Genomic DNA, 23,363 nt, shown 5'->3' on the forward strand with positions numbered 1-23,363 from the left:
TATAACCACTACTACTATTCCACTGTCTTCCTATAACCACTACTACTACTGCTACTACTACTATTCCACTGTCTTCCTATAACCACTACTACTATTCCACTGTCTTCCTATAACCACTACTACTACTATTCCACTGTCTTCCTATAACCACTACTACTATTCCACTGTCTTCCTATAACCACTACTACTACTGCTACTACTACTATTCCACTGTCTTCCTATAACCACTACTACTATTCCACGGTCTTCCTATAACCACTACTACTATTCCACTGTCTTCCTATAACAACTACTACTACTACTACTATTCCACTGTCTTCCTATAACCACTACTACTATTCCAATGTCTTCCTATAAACACTACTACTATTCCACTGTCTTCCTATAACCACTACTACTACTACTATTCCACTGTCTTCCTATAACCACTACTACTATTCCACTGTCTTCCTATAACCACTACTACTACTACTACTACTATTCCACTGTCTTCCTATAACCACTACTACTATTCCACTGTCTTCCTATAACCACTACTACTATTCCACTGTCTTCCTATAACCACTACTACTATTCCACTGTCTTCCTATAAACACTACTACTATTCCACTGTCTTCTTATAACCACTACTACTACTATTCCACTGTCTTCCTATAAACACTACTACTATTCCACTGTCTTCTTATAACCACCACTATTCCACTGTCTTCCTATAAACACTACTAATATTCCACTGTCTTCTTATAACCACCACTACTACTATTCCACTGCCTTCCTATAACCACTACTACTATTCCACTTTCTTCCTATAACCACTACTACTACTGCTACTACTACTACTACTATTCCACTGTCTTCCTATAACCACTACTACTATTCCACTGTCTTCCTATAACCACTCCTACTATTCCACTGTTTTCCTATAACCACTCCTACTATTCCACTGTCTTCCTATAACCACTACTACTATTCCACTGTCTTCCTATAACCACTACTACTATTCCACTGTTTTCCTATAACCACTACTACTATTCCACTGTCTTCCTATAACCACTACTACTATTCCACTGTTTTCCTATAACCACTCCTACTATTCCACTGTCTTCCTATAACCACTACTACTATTCCACTGTCTTCCTATAACCACTCCTACTATTCCACTGTCTTCCTATAACCACTACTATTCCACTGTTTTCCTATAACCACTCCTACTATTCCACTGTCTTCCTATAACCACTACTACTATTCCACTGTTTTCCTATAACCACTCCTACTATTCCACTGTCTTCCTATAACCACTACTACTATTCCACTGTCTTCCTATAATCACTCCTACTATTCCACTGTCTTTCTATAACCACCACCACTACCACTGTCTTCCTATAACCACCACCACTCCACTTTCCTCCCATACTTGCTACATTCTCAAGTTAGGAATTAGGCCTAACTAACTAACTGACTGACCCAGGCACGCAGCAGACTGACTCGACCCTGCCTTCTCCAAAACAGAGCCTGAGGCAAAGACAGCTGAGATCAGACTGGACCACTGTTTCCCAGCTAGTGTCAAGGTCCCAACAGGCCAGTATCTAGTGTAGTGGAGTAAAGACAGCCAGGGAATGGCATTTTGAGTGGGAGATGGATTTCCAGGGAGATTGTTCAAGATTGACGGCAAAATTTGACATCTATCCATGTCCTGAGGACGTCGGGAAATGCCTTCAAAACCGGCCACTAGGGGCAGGTAGGCCGGGTTTTGCTAGGGCGTTGTGGACGAGGGTTGTGGATAAGTGTAATCCCATTACTCTGGATCAGAAAGTTGCGTGTTCGATCCCAGTCGTGGATACTGGTTTTTAATTTTAAAAATGAACCCTATCCCAAACCTTAAACCTTACCTTAACCATTCAGCCTAAACTTCACCCTTAACTTCTAGATTTGACGTTTGGAGAAATGGAACGATACAGAGCAGCAGGAGAAACAAAAATGTGACATTTGGAGAATGTGGATGAACGTCTAATTCTGCAGTGAGACAGAGCTTGTTGCGATTTCTCCCTCCCTGCAAAAAAAAAGATGTAAGATGTGGAGCCTTATATGACAGGCCCATAAAACTAGAGGAGATCAAGTCGTAAAGGTTTATTCCAGCCCTCCACCCTCTGCTGAAGCAATATACTTTCTCTCCATTCGGTCCTGTGAACAGGTCTCCACGGAATCATACAAACATAACGACAGACAGTTAGAACATTAAATCTAATTTCAGAAGACGTAAAGACATGTCTGGTTCCTCTGGGAAGACTAGCTGTGTGTGTATATGTGTGTGTGTGTGTGTGTGTCATACCGTTCCATGTGTAGATCTTTCTTATTCCCCACCAACATGATGGGTACTCTGCAGAAGACAAAAAAAAGTCCTGTCAGTCAAATGAATCAGTGAAACACTGTATATATGTATATATGTATATATATGTATATGTATGTATATATTGAAACGTTTCCAGATGGAAGAATAGTGTACTTACTGTACTTTACCCACCATATCCAATAATTTTTCGTGGATAACTTTTATTACTTCAAAACTACAAAAGAAAACAAAAAAAGGTAATTCAATCCTTTATTATCAAACAAAATTCCTACTCTACTGTTCACAAGGCCAGAATCAACACAACATTATTCCATCAATTCTCAAAAAATCATCTTCCAAAAGTTATACAGTTGAATACTTAAAAATTGGGCCTAGAAATGTGTTTAAAAATGCTTACTTGTACTTAAATGCATTCTTAAAATGGGTGTAAAGCTTGACATTTTCTAGGTCGGATCATGCTATATTTGTCGCATGCAGTGTCCAGCATATTAAATGGCTGCATTCTCCGTCCCCGGCACCTCCAGTGTGTGTGGGAATAAGCAGTAACACCACCTGAGAGCTAAGTGGATGCTGATCCATCCACATCTTCACAATAACGATAAGAACAATAAATTAACCACGGCCTTGTCTCGCCTTGTATTATCTACATTGATTTTTAATAGAGGCCTTATCGAAAGATAATAATTTGCTCATTAAATGTGTTACATTGTCATGGATGTGGAGCGGGCTGATGGGAGGTGTGATCTACCATGATTACATTAACAAACGTTGCCTAATGACCAGACTGAGATAAATCAGGGATGCGTTCAACAACGAGGACGGTTGCGGTTGACCCATTGCTTGAATCGATACGACGTAGGCTACTTTACGTATCAAAGCTTTCCTCAGATGAGAAGAACCATCAATACTACTGTACTTAACAATGTGCTTTTTCCGTTTGCTTGTTAGATGTCTTTCCAACATCCAGTTGAGGAATGTTGTTCCATCAGTGTCATAGGCTACTGTAGAGGCCTATATAACTCAACCTAACCTAACTTGGCAGGCGTAAAATAAATGCCTTAGTGGCGAATCTTTCTTTCTGGTCCTGCGAGAAAAAAAAAAACTGTCGGGGGAGGTTCTCTTCTGCACTGTTGAACCAATCCAGTAAATGTAGAGGAGGAGTTAAGATGGAGTGTCGTCTTGTTAACGTCCAAAAGAGGAAGTCACGTCACAGGCTCTCTTTCTATTTCCTCTGAAAACCAGATGCATCAGTTTTTTTTCTGATGCAGGGTTTGAGACTCAATATAATTTACGAACGTTGAGCCCCAGTCTGGTCAGTAGAAATGCATGTAAATCAATGGGGACATTAACAACAGATTTCTCCAGGGAAAGTCTCCCTAGGCCCGCTCCCAAGGCATCTAACATAAGTCTCAGGGGCACACACACACACACACACACACACACACACACACACACGCGCACAAGCCTAGGCTACAGTACCATAGGCTTACACAGGACAAATAGTTTGCTACAGTATGAATCCTGTTGACATTATTGTCTAGAAATGGCATGGGCATTTCAGGAGAGAAGATATATCAGTCCAGTGATCAGGTCTCCCTTGAAAAAGAGACTCTGGGTCTTAATGGGCTTTTCCTGATTAAATACAAATCTACTTTAATTAATTTGGATCAAATCTCTGCAGCCAGGAGAGCTTCTGCACTTTTTCATTCTCGTATTAACGGTGAGCGTAAGAAGCCTGCACACACACAGAGAGAGACAGAGAGAGAGAGAGAGAGAGAGACAGATACAGAGATACAGAGATACAGACAGACAGACAGACAGACAGACAGACAGAGAGACACAGAGAGAGAGAGACATAGAGAGAGAGAGAGAGAGTGTAATTGAGTGATGGATGGAGTGAGGAAAGAGAGTAGGATAGAGAGAGAGAGAGAGAGAGAGTGTGTAATTGAGTGATGGATGGAGTGAGGAAAGAGAGTAGGATAGAGAGAGAGAGAGAGGAGAGGAGAGGAGAGATGGTGTGGTTAAGAAAGAAGAGGTAGGGGAGGAGAGATCGATGGAATGATTTGATTTCATCTCCAGCTGATATGGAGGCAAGTTAGAACACATGTGCACACACACACACACACAAGCTAGAAACAACAATCTCTGATTCATATATTTTAGCTAAGTATGAATACCTCTTATACTGCAACGTACAGAAGCCCTGTTCAATATAATAGCATACAGATAGAAATATAAAGATCAAAAGGCACTATTTGTCATTTAATATTCACCAAAATCACCTACTTCACGTCTTCCCCTTCAAACGTGACCAGATCTTTAATTTCAAACCAGCAGAGGCACAAAATAATGAGATTTTCATTGAGAACGCATTGATTTGGCAGGTGTTCAAGCTCACTTTGAATAATAATAGCTTCAATGGTTTATTCATGCCTTTTACTAGAGAAATACTAGATAGATTCAGAGAAACCTTCAGCGACGAGATCTCTCAGGGATGAATCCACGTGGGATAATTTAGCAGCAACAAAGCTTTAGCAGCAGTGTGAAGGAGAGGACGAGCGGAGCTACCTACCTTTTATTAGATGTGACAGAATACACCAAGATGTAGCCGTTGATGTCTATGGAGTAGGTCTGTGGGAAAATTGAGTATTCATCCTGCCAGAGAGAAAATGGCCTTTTGTTGAGGGATTCGTCAAACATCAGAGTGATAGAATTTATATTCCATGATGGGAAAAATGAGGAAATGTAGCTACTGTATGTGGAATGAGGCTGAATAAGGATGTCAAAGGAGATCTAATCTACACTGCACCTGGTCTAATCTACAGCTGGTCTAATCTACACTACACCTGGTCTAATCTACACCTGCTCAAATCTAATCTACACTACACCTGATCTAATCTACACTACACCTGATCTAATCTACACAACACCTGGTCTAATCTAACCTACACCTGGTCTAATCTACACAACACCTGGTCTAATCTACACAACACCTGGTCTAATCTACACTACACCTGGTCTAATCTACACTACACCTGGTCTAATCTACACTACACCTGGTCTAATCTACACTACACCTGATCTAATCTACACTACACCTGATCTAATCTACAGTACCAGTCAAAAGTTTGGACACACCTACTCATTGAAGGGTTTTTCTTAATTATTTACTATTTTCTACATTGTAGAATAATAGTGAAGACATCAGAACTATGAAATAACACATATGGAATCATGTAGTAACCAAAAAAGTGTTCAACAAATCAAAATATATTTAATATTTGAGATTCTTCAAATATTACATTTACATTTACGTCATTTAGCAGACGCTCTTATCCAGAGCGACTTACAAATTGGTGCATTCACCTTATGATAGCCAGTGGGACAACCACTTTACAAATCTTATTTTTTATTTTATTTTAAATTTTTCTTTGTTTTTTTATTTTTATTTCTTATATTTTTTCATATATTTTTCTAAATTGTATTATTTATTTTTTTAGAGTATATTTTTACTTTTCTTTTTATATATATATATATATATATAACGTTTTTTCCCTCTGTTTATTTTATTGTATTTTTTTAATTATATTTGTAGTTATTTTTATAATTTTTGTTCACAAATTTTTTTTTTCTTTCTTTTTGTGGGGGTGGGGTAGGGTGGTGTAGAAGGATTACTTTAATAGCCACCCTTTGCCTTGATGAAAGCTTTTCACACTCTTGGCATTCTCTCAAAAAGCTTCATGAGGTAGTCACCTGGAATCCATTTCAATTAACAGGTGTGCCTTCTTAAAAGTTAATGTGTGGAATTTCTTTCCTTCTTAATGCGTTTGAGCCACTCAGTTGTGTTGTGACAAGGTAGGGGGGTATAGAGAAGATAGCCTTATTTGGTAAAAGACCAAGTCCATATGGCAAGAACAGCTCAAATCAGCAAAGAGAAACAACAGTCCATCATTACTTTAAGACATGAAGGTCAGTCAATACGGAACATTTCAAGAACTTTGAAAGTTTCTTCAAGTGCAGTCGCAAAAACCATCAAGCGCTATGATGGAACTGGCTCTCATGAGGACCGCCACAGGAATGGAAGACCCAGAGTTACCTCTGCTGCAGAGGATAAGTTCATTAGAGTTACCAGCCTCAGAAATTGCAGCCCAAATAAATGCTTCACAGAGTTCAAGTAACAGACACATCTTAACATCAACTGTTCAGAGGAGACTGTGTGAATCAGGCCTTCATGATTGAATTGCTGCAAAGAAACCACTACTAAAGGACACCAATAAGAAGAAGAAACCTGCTTGGGCCAAGAAACACGAGCAATGGACATTAGACCGGTGGAAATTTGTCCTTTGGTCTGGAGTCCAAATTGGAGATTTTTGGTTCCAACCGCCGTGGCTTTGTGAGACGCGGTGTGGGTGAACGGATTATCTCTGCATGTGTATTTTCCACCGTAAAGCATGGAGGAGGAGGTGTGATGGTGTGGGGGTGCTTTGCTGGTGACACTGTCAGTGATTTATTTAGAATTCAAGGCACACTTAACCAGCATGGCTACCACAGCATTCTGCAGCCATACACCATCCCATCTGGTTTGGGCTTAGTGGGACTATAATTTGTTTTTCATTAGGCTGTGTAAGGGCTATTTTACCAAGAAGGAGATTGATGGAGTACTGCATCAGATGACCTGGCCTCCACAATCCCCCAACCCAATTGAGATGGTTTGGGATGAGTCGGACCGCAGAGTGAAGCAGCCAACAAGTGCTCAGCATATGTGGGAACTCCTTCAAGACTGTTGGAAAAGCATTCTAGGTGAAGCTGGTTGAGAGACTGCCAAGACTGTGCAAATCTGTCATCAAGGCAAAGGGTGGCTATTTGAAGAATCTCAAAAAATATATATATTTTGATTTGTTTAACACTTTTTTGGTTACTACATGATTCTATATGTGTTCTTTCATAGTTTTGATGTTTTCACTATTATTCTACAATGTAGAAAATAGTAAAAATAAAGAAAAACCCTGGAATGAGTACATGTGTCCAAACAGATTAGACCAATCTACACTAGACCTGGTCTAATCTACATTACACCTGGTCTAATCTACACCTGGTCTAATCTACACTACACCTGGTCTAACCTACACCTGGTCTAATCTACACTACACCACAACTGGTCTAATCTACACCTGGTCTAATCTACATTACACCTGGTCTAATCTACACCTGGTCTAATCTACACCTTGTCTAATCTACACCTGCTCAAATATACACTACACCTGGTCTAATCTACACTACACCTGGTCTAATATACACTACACCTGGTCTAATCTACACTACACCTGGTCTAATCTACACTACACCTGGTCTAATCTACACCTGGTCTAATCTACACTACACCTGGTCTAATATACACTACACCTGGTCTAATCTACACTACACCTGGTCTAATATACACTACACCTGGTCTACTCTACACCTGGTGTTATGACGAGTTTCTCTGGTATCTCGTACAGGATGTAAGAGAGTAGTCGACCACTTAGATGGAGAGTTGATTCATTGTTATTTAATGGTTACAGTACTGGATTCAATGACAAGCGGTACGGGCATAGCCCCTTGTCATCCGAATGACTTCCATAGAAAATCACTCAGTTTATATAATGCTCTCCGCGCTACTTCTATCCAACAGTTGCCAAACATTATTGAGTGTCACTCATCTCCTACAATAGGATTCCCATACGCGGTATCGTGTGGCACCCTAGCCAGGCCATTCCATCACATACCCCTCCTAAGATTAGCACCAGTGGCCCCCAATCTATCTTGGCACGCCGACCTTCTGTCACTCCATCAGTGACCTCAATAACACATGGCGTGTCCTTGCCCTCTCTCCCACATACAGCTCATGAGTTTACAGACATTAACAAATCCTGTATCAAAAGATGTTATATCACCTGGTCTACTCTACACTACACCTGGTCAAATCTACAACTGGTCTAATCTACACCTGGTCTAATCTACTCTACACCTGGTCTAATCTACACCTGGTATTAAAAATAATTTATGTTAGATCTCACAGAGTGGCCCACTGGCAGTCTGACCACAACATTCTGATGTGTGAGTAGTCTCTCCACTGGTAAGAGGGACTCACCTGTCCAGCTGTGTCCACCAACTGCAGGTGGTACTCCTGACCATTCACTGTGATCATCTTTGTAAACGCTGAGGAGAGGGAGGGAGAGAGAGAGAGAGAGAGAGAGAGAGAGAGAGAGAGGGAGAGAGAGAGGGACAGAGAGAGACAGAGAGAGAGAGACAGGAAGGAAGACAAATAAAGTACTAAAGCTGTGTTTACACAGGCAGTCTAATTCTGATCTTTTTTTCCACTAATCTGTCTTTTGACCAATCAGATCAGCTCTTTCGCCAATAATCAGGGAAAAGATCAGAATTGGGCTGCCTGTGTAAACGCAGCCTTGGAGTTCATAAGTGATTCTACCCACCTACAGTTCTGTCAGAGGTATTCTAAAAGAAAATCACACATTTCTGGGACTGAGCTAGAATTGGCAAGACAAATAGAGACAAAGAACGCCTCATTCATTAGAATTAAGAAGGCCATTTATCCACATTGCTTTGATGAGCCCATGACAAATCATGGTGAAGCAGAGAGACAAGTAGGGCAACATTTTCATGTGGCGCTGAGATCATGACACAGGAAAGTGATGTATTTAATCAACTAGAACAGGCAGGACTGAGACAGATTCTGATTGGGCTGTGACCCTGGGTGACTGGAACTGAACTTCCCTGTCTGCCAGACAGCCACATCCACATCGTTACTGTAGTATAGTAGAATCATGTTTGTACAATGGAAGCCAGCACAATTTATAAATGGTAAGCATTCTACATTCCTGGGCTGCCGAGGCCGATCAAGCGTTTCATTCAGAAAACAATAAGCCCTGGCTGGCTAAAAATAACTAGACGTTCCATTCACTGGAGGCTGCATTGATGGAAGCTCCCCAAGCCTTAAACACTGTAGATACAGTAGGCAGCAACACACACTCACAGTCTAGCCTACCCTAGGAGTGTTCAGCTACTGTACCATGCATTAAACCTAAGCTGTGTGCTCCGTGCTAACAAAGGGAGCAATGCCATACCAACAATGTGTATTGTGTGTATTGTGTATGTGTGTGTGTATGCATGACTAAAGCGTGTGTGTGAATACGTTTGTGTTATTGGTGTGAGTGTCTACCTATGAGAGACTGTGTTTGTGTTATTGGTGTGAGTGTCTACCTATGAGAGAGTGTGTTTGTGTTATTTTTTTTATTTTTTATTTTATTTCACCTTTATTTAACCAGGTAAGCCAGTTGAGAACAGGTTCTCATTTACAACTGCGACCTGGCCAAGATAAAGCAAAGTAGTGCAATAAAAACAACACAGAGTTACATATTATTGGTGTGAGTGTCTACCTATGAGAGACTGTGTTTGTGTTATTGGTGTGAGTGTCTACCTATCAGATACTGTGTAAACTTTGAGATGAAATGAGCGAGGTAGAACACTACCTTTTGTTAAAATGACTGTTTATTCACAAACATCAGAAAAGCTGCCCTGGCTCTCTATGCAAATGGTCTGCAGTGGCGATGAGACAGAGTCCAACAACACAACCAATTAATAAAAATGTGCCTATCTGAGAGAGAGAGAAAGAGAGTGTGTGTGTGAGCAAACAAGTGTGTACATGGGTGTCCTTTCTAATAGCGTGTACTTCTATATTGTATATTGTTGTTTTGTGGTGTGGTTTTCATATAAGCCCTTGGGCTTCCAACCACACCTGCACACCGCTTTAAAAAAATATGTTTTTATCTGTATTGTCGTCTATCAATTGTTTTCTCTGGTGCAAATAAATAATTAAGGCTGCCAAGTCAGCGTTGTGTGAAATTCACCATGAATGAGGAGCCTAGAGACATGCACTTGTCTGTGATCCAGAACTCAGAAACCTGGAGGGGGGGCGGTGATGACATCACACACACACACACACACACTTACTGTTTTCAATGGTTGGGTCATATGAGTCGACAAACTGGCCTTCCACAAACTGTATTGTCAAGGAGGATTTCCCTGAAAAGGAGAAAATGGAGAGTCTTTGCTGATCGATGTCGTTTGATTAACAAATGTTGTAGTTCATCAGCATACTAGGAAAAGGCCAAATACTCTGCCTTCCTTGTGTGAACACATGGTTTGTTCCGATTCTGCTAAATGCCAAAATGCTGAGTCTGGGTTTTATCTTTAGAAAACACAATGCATGCTATTTCCCCATCACATTAGGCTGGCAATATTCAAGAGACAGAGCATAGCTCAAATGCAGTTAAAATTGGTACCAGGCTCCTATTTCTGGCCTTTTAGACAATTCCATAATATCGATGTGCCAGAAGAGCAACCTTCTAACATTCCTACATTTGCGGTATTCACTCAGGTAGAAAACAGAAAGTGGACTTTATTCAATAAAAATAACTCTTCAAATCAATATAAGGGATTCTTGCTGCATTCACAAACCACGTTTTTTTACCTCTAGCAGTAGCGCAACACATAGGATATTATTTTATGGTATAGGCCTACTATCATTAGATATCTCCACTAGTGTTTGCGTTCTATTACCACAGAGCCTTACTACAGAGGCCTGTATCTATCTAAACGCTCCTATACAGCCGTGATATATGTCCCGCAGCCTGTTGTTATAACAACGGAGAGTGGAGCGCGCCCATCCACGGTTGGAGAGACGTGAACTCTCTCGCTCTGTGGGAAAAGCCGGGAGGAGTGGAGCGTCAGAATGAAGGAGCAGCTCGCTCCCATTTTCAATGCTCCACTAGTCTCGCACCAATGCTGAATGATCACCTCCCAGTCCAAAACTAACTATCTTGTATCCTCGGGTGGCGAAACTCCAGAGACACACACCGGCAGTTGATTGAGATTAATATAAAATAGGCTACATTATTTGAAATGCTTTCAGATTCTTTGTGGATTCCACATGGAGTATGTTGGGCTCTTTCAGCGAAGGATAGTCAAACTGTTAGCTACACAACGTGTAGGAAATGTACACCATTCTAACATGGTTTCAGTTTAGGTTTGAGGAAAACCCATTGGAAATACATGTAGAATGCACATAATTCCAACCCGGTTTCAACACAATTTTCTATTTGATGAAGATGCATTAGAAGTGCATGCTAATTGTAAATCATTCTAACCCCGATTCAAACCAGGTTTCAGTTGGGTTTGAGGTACACACATTGGAAATGCATTGAGAATCAGTGCTAGAAAAAGTACCCAATCATCATACTTCAGTGAAAGTAAAGATACCTTAATAGAAAATGACTCAAGTAAAAGTGAAAGTCACCCAGTAAAATACTACTTGAGTAAAAGTCTACAAGTATTTGGTTTTAAAGATACTTAAGTATTAAAAGTATAAATAATTTCAAATTCCTTATATGAAAAATGCATTATGCAGAAATTGCTCCGCCATTTCCTGGTTGCTAAAATTCTAATTTCAGTTTATGTGAAAAAATAAGCAGTCATTGTGTAGAGAACCATGTATATTCAGCTGTTTGAAGCTGGTGTACAAAACCGAAAGTAAAAGACGCAAAAACGAACGGGAAGCATAGAAATATCGCACATAGAACAGATCTACCGCTTCTTAGACTTCCTTTCAACAGGAATTAAATATCTATAACTCACATTTCTATGTACATTTGGTCGGATCACGCAAAAAGTTACATATTGTAGCTTTAAGCGAAACAGATGGCACAATTTTCATTAACGGATAGCCAGGGGCACACTCCAACACTCAGACATCATTTACAAATGAACCATTTGTGTTTAGTGAGTCCGCCAGATCAGAGGCAGTAGGGATGACCAGGGATGTTCTCTTGATAAGTGTGTGAATTGGACCATTTTCCTGTCCTGCTAAGCATTTAAAATATAACGAGTACTTTTGGGTGTCAGGGAAAATGTATGGAGTAAATTTATTTTCTTTAGGAATGTAGTGAAATAAAAGTTGTCAAAAATATAAATAGCAAAGTAAAGTACAGATACCCCCAAAAACGAATTAAGAATGTACACAATTCTGACCCAGTTTCAAACCAAATGCTCAGCCTGGTCTGATGAACACATATTGGAAATAGCCTACATCAGGGGTCATCAACTAGATTCAGCCGCGGGCCAATTTGTTCCTGAGTGGATGGTCAGGGGGCCCGAACATAATAAAAAAAAAAAAGTAGACTGCAACTTGACCGCAAGAAGCCCAAACAGATATAATATTTGACTAAAACATAATCATTTCAAACCTTGATTACATTTGGAGACATTTCCCTGCGTAGGGTACCGTCTTTCAGATGGGACGTTAAAACGAGTGTCGTGACTCTCTGTGGTCATTCAAAATCCCAACAATAAAAAAAATTACCCACTTTGCTCAGACAACTTGGGGGTCCAAATAAAACCACCCACATGCCAAATTGGGCCCGCAGGCTGCCAGTTGGGCAACCCTGGCCTACATCATTTTAACCCGGTTTCACACCAGTTTTCAGTTTGGTTTGCTGACAACACATTGGAAATACATGGGGCATGTACATCATTCTAACCAGGTTTCAAACCTGGCAGCATTTTAAGTTTGATGAGAACACATGCATCCTTTGAGTTATACATGGCCCCTGCGATAGAAACATCTGAACATAGAGTTCTCTCTGTGACTGTACGTGACCCTGTACGCAACCTCAAAACAATGCCCAGATGCAGATCATGCAGTGACCTGACACAATGTGTGGAGAAAAAGGAAGGAGTAGTGTATTCCATGGCGCTGTACAAACCGATTTCCTCCTCAGTGCATTGGCTTTAATGAGGTACGAGCCAAAGCATATGAACACAGGACATATTTAAAGATTCAGCATGACTCTATTACAAAGACTGGAGACATGCCAATTAACAGCTTTGCTATGTATGAGTCGCTGTAACGCACAGCGGGTGTCCTTTTGAGCCTTTAGTATACAATACAACACAAGCAGCATATTATAGTAGGAAGGCTGAAAAAACATCTTCAATTGTCTTTCGAATTTATGTGAACACTGGAAATGACAGGCTGAACATTTAATCCTTATACTGTGTAGTCTATGGTCTTGATTTTCTTGGACTTGTCTTGTGAATGAACCAAACTAATGGAAAGGCCTATAGTGTATTGCTATGGTTTTGCAACAGGGATTTTACTACACCTGTGGTGTACATATGTATGGCAATGGCAGAAAGATATGATTAAAGTTTGATTAGCTTTGCTTTGTGGTCCAACATTGTTCCATGTTCTTTGTGAACCAAGCTGTGAGGTTGGTATAATGACTGGAGGCTGTGACATCTAGTCCAGGTCCAAACCCTGACTGTAATACCAAAATGATGTGAAGCCTCAAAATCTCCAAATACATATAAATAAAATATCCACAGCATATCCACTGCTCCTTGTGGACCAAATTCAGAAAATAGTTTTGAGACTATCATGTCAAGTGCTCAACCTCTGACATTAACACCGAGATGACGTGTCTAATAGTGATGTGCGGTCCCCGTGGTTATATCCGCAGGTTGAATAAAGAGAAAACAATATATTTTAAAAAATCCATAAATGTATCATTCTTGTGCAATTCATATCTATAGGCTATATACATTGAGGTTTTTCTTTCATTCTTTTTATCTGGCGTTAGCGTGTAGCCTAAGCTTTAGGGTCTTACTGTAGCGTGCCAGATACAAGCCAACTGCCAAATGCTTTTGGGAACGGGCGGAAAAAGTTCACTTCGATCCACTGAGGCAAAAAGGACCATTTCAGAGTTTAATTCAATAAGAGAAAAGCTGCGAAATGGAGAGTTTAAAATAAAGAGAAGGGAGGGCCATAACAGTGGTCTAATGTTTGGGAAAGATTTGGTGAAGTGGTAAAAGAGGATGAGGCGCTATCCAAATACGACAGTCACAAGACAGGAACTTCAAAATGGCACGTCAAGGGGAACTGTACTGTTCAAATGGGTTAAATGGAATAGCAGCCTAACTGAAATCTGGACACTGACTATAGGTCTATAACCTCTTACATAACCTAATTAAATATTAACTCCTGCAGAATTCAGCATTTCTTGCAGTAAATTGATACACCAAATGTACATTTTGACTCGGGAACAGGAGTGGAGAAATATGATTTATTTATTTCAGCATTTTGAGAGATTGAATGTGCAGTTAGGGACCGTCTGCAAAGGTGCTATCTTTATCAGCATCTTAAAAGCTGATAGTATTTCAACCACATAAAATATGCATCCAAGCCAAACTGAAATCTTATCAAAAACATGTAGGGTCGTTTTAACAGCTTTTCATTTCCTTAAAACCGGTTAAACTGCACTTAAGTGAAAATACTTTAAAGTACTACTTAAAATCTTCCATTTATTTATTTTTGTTATTGAATTTTTTCTCCGGTGGGCCCGATCCCTAAACTTATTTGCTGGATGAGAGAAGCAGATATGAAAGAGGAAAGAGATAAAACTTGACCAGTGTCAACTAGATTGAAGCCTTCATTCTATTTATTTATGACATTATTCTGATGAACAAGGGTTTATTTAGTCTTCTGGGGCAACTGCATGCATCTAATTATAGACAAGTTGTCTAACAGCCAAAGTGTCAGAAATAATAAGCAGAAACATAGGCCCATCAAAAAGTAGTTCCGCCATCTCTGACTGTACAGCGCATTTTCTATATTTGTGGGTTAGGGTCAGGTGCAGGGCGGGTCTCAGATTTTCACTTTACAACATATACAGTAGCCGGGCGGTTGCGGATGGGTTATTAGCAAATGCGGGTGGGTGCACAAACTGCTGACCTGCGCATCACTAGTGTCTAAGCCAGGGCTCTCCAACCCTGTTTCTGGAGAGCTACCCTCCTGTAAGTTTTCACTTCAACCCTGGTTGTAACTAACCTGATTCCCCTCACATTGGGATTCAACTAATGTCTGGTGGTGGTGTGGAAAGCCAGGATCTCCAGTATGTCTTCATGGAGGAGAACACAACAGCTTTCACGTTCCACAGACCCAGCTCCCAAGAGGCAGAGCGAGGCCAAGTCAAGTGTGACGTGATGCAATGTTTGCATGCCCTCTGCACTGGGCTACCAGCAATCTTTACACACACTGTGTTTGTGTGTGTGTGTGTGTGTCATCCCAGTCCATACACAATGGCTCATGACATACAAATAAGCCTGTGCAGGTATGACGTCAGTTTGCCCATAGTAATATCAGCCATCTTCACTTTGGTTGAAATGATATTGAGGCATCCTGAGTAGTGTGATTTTGCAACAAATACGATAAGATACAATTCTGTCACATCATAGGCTAATGCTGAATCTACAGGTTAGACTAAGGCTTAATATGTCTGAGCAAAATATCTAAGCGCAAGTAGGCTACTAAAGACTACATTTACAGTGGGGGAAAAAAGTATTTAGTCAGCCACCAATTGTGCAAGTTCTCCCACTTAAAAAGATGAGAAAGGCCTGTAATTTTCATCATAGGTACATGTCAACTATGACAGACAAATTGAGAAAAAATTTCTCCAGAAAATCACATTGTAGGATTTTTAATGAATTTATTTGCAAATTATGGTGGAAAATAAGTATTTGGTCACCTACAAACAAGCAAGAATTCTGGCTCTCACAGACCTGTAACTTCTTCTTTAAGAGGCTCCTCTGTCCTCCACTCGTTACCTGTATTAATGGCACCTGTTTGAACTTGTTATCAGTATAAAATACACCTGTCCACAACCTCAAACAGTCACACTCCAAACTCCACTATGGCCAAGACCAAAGAGCTGTCAAAGGACACCAGAAACAAAATTGTAGACCTGCACCAGGCTGGGAAGACTGAATCTGCAATAGGTAAGCAGCTTGGTTTGAAGAAATCAACTGTGGGAGCAATTATTAGGAAATGGAAGACATAAAAGACCACTGATAATCTCCCTCGATCTGGGGCTCCATGCAAGATCTCACCCCGTGGGGTCAAAATGATCACAAGAACGGTGAGCAAAAATCGCAGAACCACACGGGGGGACCTAGTGAATGACCTGCAGAGAGCTGGGACCAAAGTAACAAAGCCTACCATCAGTAACACACTACGCCGCCAGGGACTCAAATACACCATACCTACTGTGAAGCATGGGGGTGGAAACATCATGCTTCGGGGCTGTTTTTCTGCAATGGGACCAGGACGACTGATCCGTGTAATGGAAAGAATGAATGGGGCCATGTATCGTGAGATTTTGAGTGAAAACCTCCTTCCATCAGCAAGGGAATTGAAGATGAAACGTGGCTGGGTCTTTCAGCATGACAATGATCCCAAACACACCGCCCGGGCAACGAAGGAGTGGCTTCGTAAGAAGCATTTCAAGGTCCTGGAGTGGCCTAGCCAGTCTCCAGATCTTAACCCCATAGAAAATCTTTGGAGGGAGTTGAAAGTCCGTGTTGCCCAGCGACAGCCCCAAAACATCACTGCTCTAGAGGAGATCTGCATGGAGGAATGGGCCAAAATACCAGCAACAGTGTGAAAACCTTGTGAAGACTTACAGAAAACGTTTGACCTGTTTCATTGCCAACAAAGGGTATATAACAAAGTATTGAGAAACTTTTGATATTGACCAAATACTTATTTTCCACCATAATTTGCAAATAAATTCATTAAAAATCCTACAATGTGATTTTCTGGATATTTTTCCCTCATTTTGTCTGTCATAGTTGATGTGTACCTATGATGAAAATTACAGGCCTCTCTCATCTTTTTAAGTGGGAGAACTTGCACAATTGGTGGCTGACTAAATACTTTTTTTCCCCACTGTAAGCTGAGCAATCCTATCCTATTTTATCCCATCCTATCCGATGCTCCATTCAAATGATCTTTCAATGTAAAAAAAAGCCCATTCACATCACACAATATAAGTCATTGAATTAGGCCAGCACGCAATTACTGGTTTTAATTTACAGGGATGTCACTTCACTAGCAGGGTTGGGGAGTAACTGATTATATGTAATCTGATTACCAAAAAAAGAACTAATCAGTTACATTACCAGCAAAAAAATAAATAAATCAGATTACAGATAGGCTGCTTTTGAAAAACTAGATGATTACTTCTTGGACTGCTTTAAATTCAGAAAAGATGTTGTGAGAAAAAAAATACATTGACACCTTTCTGTTTTCTCAATGAAATTAAATTCAGCATTGAAAAAAGGCGCAAATGTAAGTTTGTTCCATCTGAGTGAGTCTGAACACAAGTCAGACCACTATGAGGACACACCAAATGTGTTTGATGGATCCTTTTAGTCTTCTTCTAATGCCTCCTAAGGGGAAAGTCATCCAGAAGTAACTGAAAGTAATCAGATTACGTACTGAGTTTGGGTAATTCAAAAGTTACAGTTAATGATAAAAGTTTTGGACAGGTAACCTTTCCAACACTGTTCACTTGCATATGGAATGTCATTTGATGTAACCGGCCAAATTCCTTCATAAAAAGCTGCCACATTGACATTAATGCTTCTACTCTCCTGAGTCGTGACATCCCAGCTAGTACATAACGTTCTAAGAACCACATGTTTCTTAGAGCTTGGTGAGAGCGTGGTTGTCCTATGGTTATTTTGCATACAACCTTCCCACAACGTTCTGAGAATGGTGCAGGATAGTTGCTTAGCTTTGGAACATTCTCAGCACATTTAAGGAACTTGACAAAATAGCGTTATGTTCTTGGTATTTTATTACTTTAAAGTGGCAATATGGAACTTTTTGGATGACCCGACCAAATTCACATAGAAATGTGAGTTATAGATCAATCATTCTACTTGAAAGCAAGTCTAAAAAGTGGTAGATCCGTTCTATGTGCGCTATTTCTATGCTTCCCATTCTTAAGTTTTGTTTTTGCGTCTTTTACTTTCGGTTTTGTACACCAGTTTAAAACAGCTGAAACAACAATCTTTTTGGTTATGGAAAATATATTTCACAGCGGTTTAGATGGTACAAAGATTCTCTATACTATACTAGCTTATTTTGTCACATAAACTGAAATTAGGAGAACTATTAAGAGTTTTAGCAACCAGGAAATGGCAGAGCGATTTCTGCATAGTGAAACTAACAAAAGTTCAAACATGATTACATTTAATAAAAATGTTGGTAATGTTCTAGGACTAGGAATGTTCTCCAACTGGTTTTAATTTGGGAATGTTCTCAAACAGTTCAGAGAATGTTAAGAAACAACGCTGGGAATCTCAATTCTTCAGCATAACGTTTCCACCAGGTTTCCTCAAGGTTCTATTTTAAGTCATGTTCTCAGAACATTTAGAAACCTTTCCATAAAAAACACAAGAAAACATTAGTAACATTCAAAGAACGGTTCTAAGAATGTTATTGAAAAACGTTCCGTTCTCAGTGTCAACAAAACTCTCTCTATCCTCTATCTTGTAAAGTGTGTTTAGGTGTGTTGGCTGTGCCCACTAATTGGCCACACCTGACTTTAATGAGTGCTTGTTTCCTTTGATATGGGGTGTTTGAATAAACTAAAATGAACAGCTTTGTATGAGTAAAAAAAAACATGGCTTTGTAGCTCAATGGACTAATTCCATGGATAGAGAACAGAATATCATTGGTTTGAATCTCACTGATGCCGTGCTACAATAAAAAATAAATGTGTTTGAATGCCTAAGCAAATTAATTTCCATTTGTCCTATCTGCTTGGAGTTCAAAAGACTAAGCTAGCAGTGTTATTAAAAGTCTTATTGAAACATTCAGCGAAAGTTTTAAAGGAAGTTATTAAAAAACCTCCAAATAACCTATAATTTCCATTCTCAGAACGTTAATAAAAGCTCCCAGGAAAACTTTCAGGGAACCATAGTAAAACGTTATCAGAACATCCCTGCAACCTAAAAATGAAGGTTCCCTGAACAGGCAAAATGTTCACTTTGTTCTCAGAACATGTTTACTGTTCAGGAAAATAATGTCTTCGTTCCCAGAGTCAATGGGAAACCAAAAACGTACGTTTCCACAATTTCAAGGAACCAAATGTGCTAGCTGGGGTACTAAGTCCCAGCATCAGGACCGCTCCTGCTGTGGCATCAACTCCGTCTTGCTAGTTAGTGGCATGCATAACCACTCTTTTTTGATCTAACAACATTGACGTAACAAAATATAAAACATTATTTAAAGTACTGTGCATAATGCAATTAACTATAGACTGACATTTAAGTTATTCAAATACAATTGATGAGAATAATGCATCATGCCACTGACTATGCATCTTCCCATTCTACAAAACGTGAAAATGTAGCTAACGTATCGATTGAGATTCGGTGGTAGGCCTACTAGCACTGGCTAGTAGGGTAGCCCTATATTTTGCTACAGTGCTAAACAAAATCTCTAGAGTCGTGAGTTTCCAGTTGAGTGACATTCAGCTGACTGGCTGATTCAACAGCAATAATTGACCAGGCAGCAGACATTGTTGTAGTAGCCGCTCGATATGAGCATGCTGTTGATATCTTGCCAGTAGTATGTGTAGCTATCGTCATTGAGCTCGCCTACATAGAAACCGCACAATAGACCTCGCTACCACCGAAAACGACTAAATTGCGCACACTTACCCACGGATCTGTAGCCCAGGACGGCGATTTTTCGGGATTTCGGCTGCGGCATCTTTTAGCAGCGACACTACATCAATTTCGACTTACAAAAGGCCTACACAACTGATCAAAAACGGGAACAGGTCTCAAATGCTATGTTAAAAACGACAAGGACCAGAATTGCACCTGCAATTAGCTCGTTTTTTAAAACTATTTAGCGAAAAAGTAATCGCGCATCTGTATACTATACCTCACTCCCCGAAGAAATACTATCTGAATTATTCATGAATTCCCACTGTTGGTTGGTTGCGCTTACGCAGAAAGGAGGGTCTCTGTCCTCTTCTTGAGCTGCGGTTGGCTAAGGTGTATTCACTGTTTTTACAAGCACACAATTCATTGGCTGTCAAAGATTACGACTGGAGAATCTGCTATCGATTCCGTTATGATGGCACTCTGACAGCAATTTCTGTAATGTAAAAACGATTCATTCTGAATATAATGAATAAATGTCAATACACTTTACTCGCGCATGATGTGTTATGAGTGTCACAACTAAATGCATCGAGGTTTTACTGCGTATGAACATATGCAGATCCTTCTGCGGGCACACATCATATTGGCCTTTTTAGAAATATATAGGTATCATATTCATTGACATTAATTTGCAATTCGAAACAAAGCAGTTCCAATCAGAAAGTCAGCAGCAGATGAGACTAGATGAGCGCATAAATCTCACCTTGCATGGGTTAATTGACAATGGGTTTATAAAGGTTCTGGCCTCTGCTCTCATCTTGTGGTGACTTAGAGACTTGCAGTATCTTCACTTCATATTATGAGCAATATGATTCCATTCACTGTTACAGAATACAATGTTCAATTGAAACGGTAGAGCGCCACCAGCGAGGAGAGGACTGACTATTGAGAATCTCCCATAATTATCCAAATGAGGCAGTGGAGTTAAATGAGGAAATGTTTGGTGAGGTCACATAATGCTGCATGCTGGGTCTTGTAGTTTCTTGCCTCAATATATTTCTGCCATTGTACAAAGGGTATGGTCTTCACTACTAGTACTCTTCAGTATAGATTTCAATGACACTCAAGTTGAATTTCATAGCACCTAACATGTACAAGCAAATTTCATAGCACCTAACATTTATGACCAAAATTCAATCAGATCAACATTTTAGTCATTTAGCAGACGCTCTTATTCAGAGCGACTTACAGTTAGTGAGTGCATACATTATTTTTTAAATGTTTTATACTGGCCCCCCGTGGGAATCAAACCCACAACCTTGGCGTTGCAAACACCATGCTCTACCAACTGAGCTACATCCCTGCCGGCCATTCTCTCCCCTACCCTGGGCCAATTGTGCGCCGCCCCATGGGTCTCCCGGTCGCGGCCGGCTACGACAGAGCCTGGATTCGAACCAGTATCAGCACAGCTACCACTGCGCCACTCGGGACATATTCCATGGCATGCCTCAAAGCTCAACTTTAAAGGATCATTTCGGTATTTTACAACTTAATGTTTATTACCCTGAAAGTAGTCTATGAGCCAGGATAAACTGTAATCCACGGCTCCGATTTCTTTAAACAGCCACTTCAAACTTCAGCCACTGCTAGCTAAAAATTGATTTGAGAATCAAATCTGCACAACACACAAACAAATATCAGTATGTATTTGCAAGTTTGAGTAGTTTTTTTCCCCCATACAAGATAAATACAAGGCTTACAATACACCTGGTCAACATTATGTAGAGTCCAAAAAACAAGAACAATTATATGGCCCCCAAAAAACATGATTGTCACTCAATGTGCTTCACAAAAAACACTCAATGAATAAATAGTCTGTCCAACTTCAAATATTTACAATATTAACAATAATGATTGCAATTAATTAAGCTTTGGATCTGTTGACGTGACGAAAAGCTTGCGTGTGGACGGTGCAGGACGGCTTTTGTTTCCTCCTGCCAGCACCACGATACTAATAGCAACCGAAGCGATGGCAGCATAAACATGTAAGATTTCGCTTTCTTAATGCCGGTTCAACTTTAGCTATACATATTAAACCGCTTCACCATATTAACAAACACTGTAAAAAAACAACATCAACGGAAATGAAAAACATGGATTTAAAAAACCAACATATCATTACGCTTATCATTTACCCACAAAAAAGGAAATGACATTGATCATCCGTTGAGGCTTAAAAGGGTAATAAACAGGAGAGCTTTTTTTGTTATAACAATAAAGAGGGTTGGGAGATGGTGACAATGGAATACATCAGTGGGAACTCCTGTTCAGGCGCTGTTCTGAGGGAGGGGGGAGGGATGAGGGTAAACACAGTAGCACTGTCTAATAGAGAGGAGAGGGGTTGGGGGGGGTTACAGTAGAACTGTCTAATAGAGAGGAGAGGGGTTGGGGGGTTACAGTAGCACTGTCTAGTAGAGAGGAGAGGGGTTGGGGGGGTTACAGTAGCACTGTCTAGTAGAGAGGAGAGGGGTTGGGGGGTACAGTAGCACTGTCTAGTAGAAAGGAGAGGGGTTGGGGGTACAGTAGCACTGTCTAATAGAGAGGGTTGGGGGTTGGGGTTACAGTAGCACTGTCTAGTAGAGAGGAGAGGGGTTGGGGGGTTACAGTAGCACTGTCTAATAGAGAGGAGAGGGGTTGGGGGTTACAGTAGCACTGTCTAGTAGAGAGGAGAGGGGTTGGGGGGTTACAGTAGCACTGTCTAGTAGAGAGGAGAGGGGTTGGGGGGTTACAGTAGCACTGTCTAATAGAGAGGAGAGGGGTTGGGGGGTTACAGTAGCACTGTCTAATAGAGAGGAGAGGGGTTGGGGGTTACAGTAGCACTGTCTAGTAGAGAGGAGAGGGGTTGGGGGGGTTACAGTAGCACTGTCTAATAGAGAGGAGAGGGGTTGGGGGGGTTACAGTAGCACTGTCTAATAGAGAGGAGAGGGGTTGGGGGGTTACAGTAGCACTGTCTAATAGAGAGGAGAGGGTTGGGGGGTTACAGTAGCACTGTCTAATAGAGAGGAGAGGGGGTTGGGGGGTTACAGTAGCACTGTCTAATAGAGAGGAGAGGGGTTGGGGGGGTTACAGTAGCACTGTCTAATAGAGAGGAGAGGGGTTGGGGGGTTACAGTAGCACTGTCTAGTAGAGAGGAGAGGGGTTGGGGGGGTTACAGTAGCACTGTCTAATAGAGAGGAGAGGGGTTGGGGGGGTTACAGTAGCACTGTCTAGTAGAGAGGAGAGGGGTTGGGGGGTACAGTAGCACTGTCTAATAGAGAGGAGAGGGGTTGGGGGGTTACAGTAGCACTGTCTAATAGAGAGGAGAGGGGTTGGGGGGTTACAGTAGCACTGTCTAATAGAGAGGAGAGGGGTTGGGGGGGTTACAGTAGCACTGTCT

The 23,363-nt window shown here is 40.7% G+C and overlaps 1 protein-coding gene across 2 annotated transcripts in view; it reads right to left on the reverse strand.

Annotated features, from left to right (window-relative positions):
- Nucleotides 1–20,226, reverse strand: part of LOC121549657 (GTP-binding protein Rheb) — a 33,552-nt gene extending 13,326 nt beyond the window's left edge. The window contains exons 1-6 of one of the 2 annotated variants that reach the window (XM_041861446.1): nucleotides 19,976–20,226; nucleotides 10,361–10,432; nucleotides 8,481–8,548; nucleotides 4,923–5,005; nucleotides 2,508–2,564; nucleotides 2,330–2,377 (exon numbers count right to left, since the gene is read on the reverse strand). In XM_041861446.1, coding sequence (XP_041717380.1) covers nucleotides 2,330–2,377; nucleotides 2,508–2,564; nucleotides 4,923–5,005; nucleotides 8,481–8,548; nucleotides 10,361–10,432; nucleotides 19,976–20,027 — 380 coding nt within the window. In that variant the 5' untranslated portion in view covers nucleotides 20,028–20,226. The remainder of the gene's footprint in view (nucleotides 1–2,329; nucleotides 2,378–2,507; nucleotides 2,565–4,922; nucleotides 5,006–8,480; nucleotides 8,549–10,360; nucleotides 10,433–19,975) is intronic. The other variant, XM_041861449.1, reaches the window with a different exon arrangement.
- Between the last annotated feature and the right edge of the window lie 3,137 nt (nucleotides 20,227–23,363).

Source organism: Coregonus clupeaformis, chromosome 34 (genome assembly GCF_020615455.1).
Source record: "Coregonus clupeaformis isolate EN_2021a chromosome 34, ASM2061545v1, whole genome shotgun sequence".
Classification (NCBI taxonomy): Eukaryota; Metazoa; Chordata; class Actinopteri; order Salmoniformes; family Salmonidae; genus Coregonus; species Coregonus clupeaformis.